The 12274-nt window shown below is 39.3% G+C and overlaps 1 protein-coding gene across 1 annotated transcript in view; it reads right to left on the reverse strand.

Annotated features, from left to right (window-relative positions):
• Window positions 1-8465: 8465 nt before the first annotated feature.
• Window positions 8466-12274, reverse strand: part of GABBR2 (gamma-aminobutyric acid type B receptor subunit 2) — a 364113-nt gene continuing 360304 nt past the window's right edge. The window contains exons 18-19 of the mRNA XM_063298738.1: window positions 11136-11253; window positions 8466-10543 (exon numbers count right to left, since the gene is read on the reverse strand). Coding sequence (XP_063154808.1) covers window positions 10378-10543; window positions 11136-11253 — 284 coding nt within the window. The 3' untranslated portion in view covers window positions 8466-10377. The remainder of the gene's footprint in view (window positions 10544-11135; window positions 11254-12274) is intronic.

Consider the following 12274-nt stretch of genomic DNA (forward strand, 5'->3'; position numbering starts at 1 on the left):
CTGAGGGGGAAAATCTTCAGTGTACATTTGGTAAAGTGATGGGGGTGGTATATGACTATGATAGCAGTTGATTGCTTCAAGTGATATATTGAATGGAAGCTCTATTTGAGACAGTATGAGAGGTTCTGGGAAGCCTCAGGGGTGTGTGGATGCTGAGGAGCAAATTCCCACAGTGCCAGTTAGAGGGGGTTAAGATGGGTGGAAGACATTGGGCTGGCTGTTCCAGAAGGGAAATCTGCAGTTTGGTGCAGGTCTTTGCTTCTAGCTCATCTGCTTTAGTCCTGGGTTCAAGAGGCCTAGATCACTAGTGTTGTGGCCAAAACCTGGCTCACTTAAAACATCCAAATCAATTTGAAGCTACAGCATAAATTTATTAAGCATGCAAACATCTCGGTGTACATCAGGCTCCCAGCAAAGCATTGGCAACTTGCTGAGGAGTCTTGAGCAAAAGCTTACATACCTTTGGCTACTATATTTCAGAGACAAGAGAGAGGAGAAGATAGAGACAGTGTAAAATGTTGGAGTGTTTTAGATAAATCCCTCTGGGTGGCCTTCTCAATATTTATCCCTTCCTACTGGTTGGCATGCAAGCTATACTATCGTTCAGTGAATATAAACAATGTGGTTTAGTGGGCCACAGGTTCCTGACCGAGTCTTCTTCCTGTTGCCACTCAGGGTTCATTCAGCTTGCTGCCAGTGTTTTCTTACAAGGGCACTTTCAGCAATTCACATGAGGAGGGAGGCATCTCAGAGGTTTGGTAGAGAATGCAGCTTACGTGTGTGTGTGGGAGTACCTTTTACCACCACACTAGTCTCAGACTGCTATTGGAAAATTGTAGATGACTGGGTGGACTTTGGAGCAAATTATGTGTGATCTGAAAATGGAGGACATTGTGACCAGTTTTTGCCTTGTCAAATGTGGCTGGCACGTTTGACCCCTGCAAGAGTGGGAGACTGATTAAACAGTCCACCCCAGGCATCTGATGGCCTTGTGAGCTTTCTGAGGATCCCTGGGGACTTCTTCATTGATCAGGCAAATAGTTCCACCATGTACCTTGCCAAGCTCTGGAATACAGACACAAGAACTTTGGATGATGTTGCTTGTCTCTGGGTGCTGATCCCAAAAAGTTACTTGGTTTATCAGGACTTCTGGAAGATGAAACAACAGAAGAGATGCATACAGTGACAATGGTGGAAGACAAATGCTGAATGTCATCAAACGTGGGTATGAAATCAGATCCGTTTTATTCTGGCCATTAGCCAGCAAAGTTATGAAACCAAGTTCAGGAGCATTGGGTGGCAATAATAGTAGCAAGGAGTACTTCTCTGTACTTACTATGTCTGATGCAGACTCTTGTCCATCAGTTCTGTTCAGGAGAACAAGATGGCTATTCCCTCATCTCCCAGACCTCTAAACCCACTGGAGACCACTGTCTTGTGTGAGGAGCAACTATGTGGAGACTCTTTGTTCCGCTGCAGTTGTCTTCGGTTTGCCATTTCTTCCCCGGAAGTCCTGTCTTGTTTTTATTTTGTGATGTGGTTTACTACTGTAAACCACCTAGAGTCCTTGTGATATGTGTAAATGAATAAATGAACGAATGTTTACACACAGTTACTGTACATTATGTCTGAGCAGAGTTTAGCTTAAATTGTAGGTACAGTATTATATAGTCAAAGGTTAAATTTCAAACTCATAGGCTGATTTTGTGGTTATCAGTAACATTTGTAGGATCTCTTGATCAAAGGAAGTTGCAAGATCCATTCTGTGTCTTTCTTTTAAAAAGCAGCCATTTGATTCAGAGAAAAATTTTAGTGGACTGAAGGAAAGGATTCAGTTGTTCTGAGACTTCTCTTACTATGGTAGAAGGCAGCAGTGTTCACTTTTTAAACGCTTGAGTAATTCTTACTTTAAAAAAATTGTCTGCATTCATCACCAGCAGAAGTTATGGATGGGGTCTGATGCTTGACTGCCTTAGTATCCTACATACATCAGCTTAGGCTCCATCATGGAATAAAGATGCTAGTAATGTCTTTCTTGCCGACACTTGACTATGTGATTCTGGAGTCAGTAAGAAAGGCTTTAGTTTAAGGAGGACGCTTTGCCCTTCTTAAAGAAAGTGAGTCTTACTTTGTGTTTAATCCAAAAGCCATGTTCACATGTGTTAAATTTATTAATCACAGAAAGGGTTCCTAATTTGATGTCAAACATGCGGTGGTAGAGTAAGTATCGCAGTAGGAATTCAGTCTAAATTGTCTTTATTTAGAGTGAAGCAAACATATTGCTTTGGGGGATATTTCCAGTGTAGACCTGAGAATTTGATCAGCTTCTATACTTTTCCTTGGCATTTCAATATTATTTTCATTGTAAACAAAGATAAGTTTTAAGAATGTTCTCATATCAAACCAGAGGGGTAAGCTGTATTTACTGGTAGAAGAAATTTTTACTTTTCCTGTTCAATCCCAGGAATCTCTAGTTAAATCTTTTCATGCAGAGACCCTGGAGGCTCATGGTCAACCAAAGTAGATAACACCTGGCCAGAACTATTAAGGTGTGCTTCTGTGCCAGGTTCCTTTATTAAATTGATTATAAAACAATCTGATTCAATTTTTATGCATGGCTATGAGGCTGTTTGTGTGTTTCAGAAAGGAATAGAAGCAGGGGTGGTATATCATAGCCAATATGCCTGAATATTAATTAATTAGTATGTTTAAGGGTCTTTGATTTGTGTTCAGTATCTTGTTAAAATTTATTGGACTACTTGTTCAGTTCGTATTTAGGATTGGTTTTCTTATTTATCAGTCTTCCTAGTTTTCACCTATAATACATGATTAAGCAAATGGCTCTTTCCAGTCCAGGACTAGCAAGTGGTTTCTATTAAAATCATAAAATGCTGAAGGAGATCGGAGGAGAACACACAGGAATGGGGGGAAAATGAACAGTTGCCTTTTCCAAGAATCTATTTGGAAAGTGAAAGGAGAACAAAATGGTATCATAGAACAAAGAAAATGGGCTAGTAACTTCTGATGTGAACATGCCCTGGTGCAGGAGCATTTTGTATAATTAATTTTGTATATATAATTTAAGAGACCATTTGTGTATAATTTAACTTTACTTTTTTTTTTTATGGAGATTGGCTTGACTCTCAGCTAGACACTAGAGCTCAGATTACTCCCTTCCCTAAAATGACGTAATACTGCATTAATTGAATGAAACTCATGTCTATCTCCAAACCCCAGCAACATTCTTCTCTAAAACCTCTTACAGTATTTTCCTTGTTCAAAGTGATGTTCTAAACATGAATAGCATTTATGATTCCAGGTTCAATAACTTAGTGAGGTTAGAATTTCTCATTTGAGGTAGTCATAGAACAAAACACACTTTTGAAAAATCACCTTGCAAGGGAACAGTAGAAATCTATTTATGAAATGGAGATGGGATATTGAAGCAACGACTGCAAGAAGCTCTGAAAGTATGGTAAATTTTCAGTCTTCGCTGATGTTACAACTAACATCTGAAATTCTGTATGAGCATTCTTTAGCTCTTCCTTTCATTATATGTTGGCAAATTGAGATGTTGAATACATATCACTGAATGTTATTAGAGCTTCATGTGAATCCTAGTGATTTATAAAGGGGTTGTGACTGAACAAGTAACACCAAAGCTTGGGATTTCTTTTATTTCATGAAAAAAGTCATTCAATATGTGAAAAAGTAATTGCCTCCCTGTTAATCAAGTCAACTGAAAGGACAAGTAGGACCTGTTGTGTTATTATTTTACTAAACAGGGCTGATTTGGGCCAGCCCTGCCCTAAATAAAGCTCACAGATTTTACCTCCCTTCATCACCAAACCAATTCTAGAGGCATATCATGTCCCCCCTTAAATTTTTGACATCATTGATGCCTATCAATATGGAAAAGTTTACAAAGACATTTCTGATTTGAAATGAAGATTTGGGACAACACAGGTAGTCCTTGCTTAAAGACTGCCCTGTTTAGCAACCATTCAAAGTTATGATGGCACTGGAAAAGTAACTTTATCACTGGCCCTCATACTTATGACCATTGCAGCATACCCATGGTCACATGATTGAAATTTGGGCACTTTGCAACCAGTAGGCGTTTACAACTGTCACAGCATCCTGCGATCATGTGATCATCATTTGCGTGCTTCACAGCCAGCTTCCGACAAGCAGAGTCAATGGAGAAGCTGGCAGTAAAATTGCCAGTCGTGGTCACGTGATGTCTCACCTAATGACTGCGGGTGATTCACTTAATTACCCCAGTGGAACTGGTGTCGTAAGTCTGGCATGCTCATGTGATGTTTCACTTAATGACTGCATCACTTAGCGATGGGTTTGCCAGTCCCAATTGTGGTTGTTAAGCAAAGATTACCTATAGTGAATCTTCTCAAGAGTGGCTGTCATAATAAAATCACTTTAAGAGGACAGCTTAAAATTATCCAGGAAATCATAAAGAATACCAGAACATTATCTAGGATCTTCATGCTGCTCTTGCCTTGGCATAATCAGTGTTCATGTTTCCACCATTAGAAAAACTGAATAAACATGGGATTCATGGAAAGTAGCAAGAGGGAAGTCAAGGTTCATTAAGAAGAACATTGATGGTTGTCTCAGGTTTGCCAAAAAGCACTTGATTGACCCTTCAGATTTCTAGAGGTATGCTCTATGGACTTAGAAGTCAAAAGTGTAACTTTTTGGGTTACATGGAAACCAAATGTTCTACCAATGTCTGGTGGAAACAAAACACTGCTTTTCACAATAAGAACTTCATGCCACCTGTCAAGTATAGCCATATGGTTGTCTCATGGTTTTGAGGATGCTTTGTTGAATCAGGATCTGGCTGCCTTGCCATTATTGAAGGAGGCGAGAATTCGATGTTACATCTACAGGAGAAACTGCATGTCAGCTGAAATTGAGGTGCAAGTGAGTCATGCAGCACGAAATAATTCCACAGATACAAGCAAGTCCATAAGAGAATGAAGAACAAGATCAATGTTTTAGAATGACTAAGTCAAAGAAATGAGACAGAACCTGAAACAAGCAAATAATGTTAGAAAACTGTCAATGGATTCCTGAGTTGAAGCAGTTTACCATGAAAGAATGAACCAGATTCCTACAAAGTGATATGAGAGAGTGATAATGAGAGATTTGGTTGCAGATATTGCAGCTAAACATGGTGAAAGTGGCTGTTGAATTTAAGGGTGCATACAAGTAGTCCTTATTTAGCGACTGCCTCATTTAGTGACTGTTTGCAATTACGACAGTGGTGAAAAAGTAACTTTATGACCAATCCTCACATTTATGACCATCTCAGGTCTTTAAAGCAAAGGAAAGCGGAAGATAGTTAAGTACAGTTGTGGTTTCACTTAGCGACTGTTGCATTTAACAACTGAGTTGCCAGTCCCAATTGTGATCATTAAAACAAGGACTACCTGTATGTTCATATTTGTTTCAGCCTTTTTTCAACTGATAAACGCAAGGCTTAATCCATGACTTTGAAGAACATGTACGACAAGGTTGGTCAGTAAGTGTATACACGTAGGTGCATGCAAGCATACAGTGAATGAATACATGCATGTGAACAAATCTATACAGACTGTGGGAAGTGGAGAATATCAAATCTTTTCTTCATCCTAGCTGGAGAAGATTGTGTTCCTTCACTATTAAAGAAATCTATTTAGTGGACTAGAATAAGCCAGTTTGGTCTCGTGGTTAAGGTGCTGGGCTAGAAACCAGGAGACTGTGAGTTCTAGTCCTGCCTTAGACATGAGAGCCGGCTGGGTGACCTTGGGCCAGTCACTCCCTCTCAGCCCAACCCACCTCACAGGGTTGCTGTTGTGGGGAAAAGAGGAGGAGGAAGGAGTATTAGGTATGTTTGCCGCCTTGAGTTATTTATGAAAATAATAAAGGCAGGATAGAAAATAAAACAAACAAACAAACAATAGATTTGAGAGTAGGATTAATATAAGAGAGTTATAATGATTTTTGCCCTCTCCCAGTGATCTCAATTTCTTCCAAGGTTGTCTCCTTGCTATTGTCTCAGCAACTCTGGGATTGTTTGGATGAGAATTTAAGCCCTCATCAGCAGTTGTGGTCGATGTCGCTGTCTTGGTGCTTTTAGTAGCAATGTTGGAGCAATTATCATTTCCCCATAACCTAGTTATGATAAACTAAACTGGACTCCTGAGGGCTCTGCAAGCAAATCCTTGAACATATACAATCTGTGTTGTCCACGTGGTATGTCATTTTAACATGGATAAAGATACAGGGACACAGATGGATTACTTCTTACACATTAGTCCTCACATTGTAATATTAACAAGGAAGAAGAAAAATATAAACCTTCTTGTGCAAAACACGTAAGTGAAGCAAAGGGTACCTTTCATATCCCTAAAATTTAATCATCTGAAAATATAAAAGGTAATGTTCAGTATTTTTGACTGTCTCCAAGGAGCGCATGCAGGTGTGCACAGACAACAAATGCCCAGTATCAGATACACCAGTAGGCTGGTAATGCTCGTGTTTGTTCTCGTTTCATTTCTTACATATTTAACTTATTACTCTAGAGGTTCACCCATAGGAAGGTGAACAAGTAGAAACTGATACAGGTTCCATATATGCAATCAAATCCAGTTTGGAAATATATACTGATTGCTGTGTGGTATACTTACATACATTAAAAAAAGAACAGTTCTAAAATGGTGTGTAAACCTGCAGAAAAGAAACATTCAGTACAGAATTACTTCCTCCTTCCATGGGGTATTTTTTCTGTGTTGCTATCCACTTATTTCTCTCAAAGCTACAGTTGCACAATGCATTTGGTAACGAGTCTGGGAACTGTAACCTCATGGACAACTGTTGCTTCCTACTATAATCCAAAACATAGCATGTGGCTTCTTTAGAGAAGAGGACGAAAAAGGGAGTTCCTCGGCTTTAGTCTTCGACAGGGACTTATTTCCCACGTAGTCATGATTGTCGTCATTTTGTTTGCTGTTGGGCCGCTGTTCACTTTGTGTAGACTTTTCTTGGAGAATCAAACCCTAAACGTAGAAGAAAGCCTAGTGCCGCTTTTGCCCACCAAATCCATATGTGGTCTGACATACAAAAGGAAGCCAGACTGCTCCCTGTTTCCCCAAATAATGCTGATCAGATGGGCCCTTTTTATGTTCTTATGAACCCTTTGTTGTATTTTTACAAGGGTATTTGTAAGAAGAGAATCATCAAGTAGTAGTTAGTTAGGTTTTCTCTATTTTATTAATAAAACAGATTTTTGCAACAATTTATTAAAAATTTATTTTCATGCAGTATAAGGGGTATACAAGAAATTCTCCAAATTCTCTCATTCTTCCTCTCTGTTGCTTCTTAAAAAATAAGTCTTACTGGTCCAGTCTGGGTTGAAGCATTTGTGCACTAACGTTGGAAAATGCCATTGGGGCCTAGGCTCGTCATAAATTTTTTACAGGACATTTTTGCTGCAGGATATAAAAAAACCCCCAGAAACATTAAATAGCTATAGTCATTTTATGGGTCTTATTTTCTGCAGGAAATTAAAAAAGAGAAAGAAAACTTGTGGGAGAAACTACAGTTGCATTTTAGACAAAGAATGTACTGCGTGATTTAAACCTAAGAAACAGCACACAGTCAGTATTCACAAAGTTACAGACACACACTCACCGCCAAGAGTCCAATACTTTTGATTTTTTTTTGTTATGTTTCCTGCTAGGTTGGAATAATATCTTCTACAGAAATGTTTGTGTATACATTATATACAGTATTATTGTCCTTTTTTGAAAAGTAATATTTATTTGTATTAAATAAAGTCCTGATGAAGTTTATTCATACATTAAGAGAATACTGTTAACATACATACATGCACGCGCACAAGTGCGTGCACGCATGTGCACACCCACACCCACACCAGACAACACCTTCAGTGGTTAGTGCTCAAACGGAGTAATGTGTTCTACTTCCTTTGTGGTAAATTTACGCACTGTGGTTCGAACCCTTCCAGATCCCCTCCTGACTTCTCCATGGTGCATGTTCAGGGAGCATTTCTGTGATGCCTCCAAGGGATTAAGATTCATGGGAAATACAATCAGGCAGGTAGGATCAGAGGCATCGGCAATGACTCGGTTGGCATGTCTCTTTCTTGTGCAGACACTACATGCTATTCTGGGGACATTTGTGGAACGAATTCATTCCTGTGGTGTAGGAACAGAAAGTGCAATAGAAATAGACTACCTCTTCTTCACCATACCTTCTTCTACAAGCTTTAATTAATAACAATTTTGAAAAGGTGGCCAGTTCCAATGCTGAGCAGTGCAGTTTGGCAAACTGGTATCACAATGTGAGAATGGTGTTTAGGGAAAATGAAAATGACATGGCAGGCTTAATTTGATTTTTCTTATCTGGCTAATAGCTTAGGGTAATAGGTCCAGTGTTTGTTTTTTTGTTGTTCTTACAGCAATACAAAATATTCTGAATCAATATACTGGGATGAAGGAAAAACAGGTTTTTTGGGGAGAAGGAAAGGTATTTTGTCTGTCTTCTGCCCACAAACAGGCTCTGAAGTGTGCTTCTGTGCCTTTCACATGGTCGGCACATCCTTATCACGGCATGCTTTGGGATTTAAGCTTGCTCAAGACACTGATGGACTGTGTGATTGATGCCTTCCCAAACGATCCGTATTTCTCAACTGGTGAAACTATACAGTATGTCAGATGACACAAGCAGCTCCACCAGTTAAAAAACAAAATCAGCAAACCTAGAGGCATGAAAAAGCATAGACCTAAGCTTTCACTTGAACATCCTAGGAAGCAGTAAGGCAAGGGCAATCTTAGCCCTTGCATCTAAGCCCTTCCCATGCTGAATGCGCAACCTGCAGCGGTGAAGGAATTGTGGCCCAGAACTACATAGCAATTGGAAGTTCACACAATGTGGCATCTCTCATGTGTTTAGCCAGGAAGGAAATGCATCTCCTCAAGTTCTCCATGCCATGTAATTGTAAAGGGCCCAGGTGCCTCTCTTTGGATTATGCATGCCCAGATAATCTTAATCCTAGCAAGCTGTCCTAGAACCACTAGGGTACAAGCAGCACATGTGTGGATCAAACCTTAACAGTAAGTTATGGAAGCCCATTTCATTTGAGTTCTCTCGTGTTGCTTTCTAATTAATAGCAGATTCAGTTGCTCCCAGAGAGGAAATAGATTAAATCTATTCTCTCGGGTGGAATCCACAAGAGAGAAAAAAATGTTTTGCTTCAAATTATACCATATTTGTGTTTTTGTCTTTTTTTAAATTCAAAGCCCAAAGGATATGTTTTGCCCAATATTGGCAAACTTGGTTCAGCCTATCTTATTCTCAACGACCACTGTTTCTCACACACACAGATGTGAAGCAAAGGTGGCGTCTACAGTATATGCTCTCTGCTTCTGCAGAATTCTACTGCAGCAGCAAAGTGTGGTGCCTAAGGGCCCTACCGCCCCCTTGCTCTTCTGCTCAGTTAACTGTACTGTTAATTATGCTGTGGTTTAAATCAAGCAAACTCCAGGAGAAAAATCCACCCTGTGACATTAAGATTTCAGTAGCAATCCTCAGCCCCAGACCCAGTTTTCTGCTATTTGCAGAAGGTCACCCTGGGATTCCACCAAGCATGATGTCTTAACAGGAGGAAGGGATCCCTCCCGGAACCTGGGGTGCCTGCTGTAGCTGCTCTAAGATCCTGGACTTGGATTTGCTTCCCCCCAAAGCATTTTCCACCCCAAGCGTGTCTTGAGAGGAATGAGGCTGGACTGTGTACAAGTCTCAATGATGCTGGAACTATTTCTAAAAGTCTCCTTCTCACTGAATGTAGTCCCAGAAATTAAGGTCAGCCCAACTAACGGTGGTCTCCAGAAGCTGAACGCAATCCCTGATATACAAATGGTATACATTTCAGTTAATACAGCACTCTTTTGATGAGATATTTCTTTTCTTCTTCTCATGTTTCATTTTCAGTAGCAATGTAAAGCTTAGTGATGCTGCAGTGGGGTCTGTTGTCTTTTTTTTTTTCGGTCAAGTTTAGATTTCTTAGCCACCTTGCCTCCTATAGAAATTCAGGAAGAAACGTGGTTTTGGTGACTTTCTTTGTGAAGAAATAAAAACGTCCACAAGTAAGGCTACAGATCAACCTCTGCCTAACCTCTCCGCTTCACATGCTTTTTCCCAGCAGCGGAACTGGCCCTCCCTTGATAATGGCCTTATAGAGCTAGTTTCTCTGTGGTAAGAGTAAGGATATGTAGAAGGCAAGAGTTCGACACAAGACGTTCAGTCCAGCCATTGAGTACCAAAAGCAGTTCAGGGAGCTCTGATGTCCTCCTACAGGCCAGAGACCATCACGCGAAAAGATGGTGGCACATGTCTTTGCCGGGGACTGGCACTGGGGCTGACACATGGACTGGCACAGCTGGCATCAACCCCTCCAATGGATGGCAAATAAGCGTGATGAAGAATGGGCAGCTGTAAGGAGAGTCGACGCTGTATGCTGTGAAGATACAAAGTGGAAAGATAAACAGGAAGGACATTTACCCAGGTGTTCAATAGAGGGCTGCTAGCAAAGGGCTCTTCACCTTGGGATGCATTCACTGGGAACTATACTACAACCTCAACAAGTTCTGTAGCTGGTCTGGCAAACCCTGGACGATGAGCAGAACACCCTCCTACGTTCTGTTCTTTCTTTCCTTAGTAAGTCATTCTGTGGATTTTACCCTCTGCTTTGTGTTTCTCTTTTATTCATTTACAGAATATAAACAGTACTTACCCAGTGCAATATTAATACTAGGGAAAAGCTGTTATAGTACAGCAGAGATACCCTATACATGAGCATAAGCATTTCAGATCTCCAGAGGGGGATCAACACTTTTAATAAAGCCCCAAATTAGGAAAAAAACCACAAGCAATCATCATAAATATCAATGTATTCAAACGTTAAAAATTTCCCCCAATTATCAGACAATTACTAGTTTGTCTCAAATGATTTTTCTTAAAACATGTTTTGTATAATCAATATGCAGATTTAAAAGTAAGGTACTTTTAATTCTTGTCAACATCTAGCAAGAAAGAATTAAGGTACTTACTGTTCTGGGGAGTTAATATCTTCTATAAAATCTTTGCTTGTTCTGGATGACTCTGTAGTATTCCATTGTGCTTGTGGATTTTGATCAAGATGATTTTTCAACACTGTTTTTTCACCATCTGGGCAAAAATATATTTTCAGACATTTATTTAAGGAACATTATAATGCATTTTTCTATACTACATATTATTTGCAAACTACAATACTGTTTCTCAAAATTATTCATTTGATCTAAAATATATCTCCAACTAGACAACAATAGTTCTTGTGGTAATTAAGAAATACTAATGTTTATTACTTAGATTAAAACAAATTATAAACAAATTAGGTAAAGAAAGAAGAAATGACCTTTGTCCCCCCCAAAAATAGCATTTACGAAAGCTACACACACACACACACACACACACACACACACACACACACAAAGAATCAGATTTCTAAAATTAGGATTACAAATAAACTCCAGTGTTATTCCCTTCCTATTAATTCTGTTGGAAAAAGAATAATAATAAGTACAACTTATTACTTATTATTACTTCCTTACATAATTTGGCTTTTTTAACTACATGAAGTACAGAATATTTTTAAAAAACACTCAAAAATGTAGGCAAAACACGGGGGTTTTCAATTATGAACGTACCCTATATTTGCAGAATCCAACAAACCCATAACTAAGAACCATGATATTTATATCTCTTATACTTCACCATGTTCCATCTTTACGTTGATTATGTAATGGATATTTTTTATCTGAAGTCAGAACTTCTAATTTTGTATTAAGGAACTTAGACCCCCTCTTTGTCTTATTCATTGGTTGTTGGAGAAATTCCTAACATTGATCTTCTGAGAAATTAGTTTTTTTTTTTTTGTCTGACCATACCCACTGGAGTTCCAAAAACATCCAATAGTCCTTAGGGCACTCTCTCAGGTAATAGAAATTGCAAATGCAGACAGAGGGAGAGAGTAGTTCTTGCCCAAAATCAGTCACCCAGCCCCTAGTTTTTCATGGTTTACGATGTATTGGAGTAAAGGAGGCTGCTATGACAAACACTGAGCTGTTCTTGCCTCAGGAAGCTTTCAAACCACAGAACTTGAGCACTTCCCTTATCCTCAGCAAAACTTAAAACCCTTACAATCAAG

The sequence above is a fragment of the Candoia aspera genome, chromosome 3 (assembly GCF_035149785.1).
Source record: "Candoia aspera isolate rCanAsp1 chromosome 3, rCanAsp1.hap2, whole genome shotgun sequence".
NCBI classification, from domain to species: Eukaryota; Metazoa; Chordata; class Lepidosauria; order Squamata; family Boidae; genus Candoia; species Candoia aspera.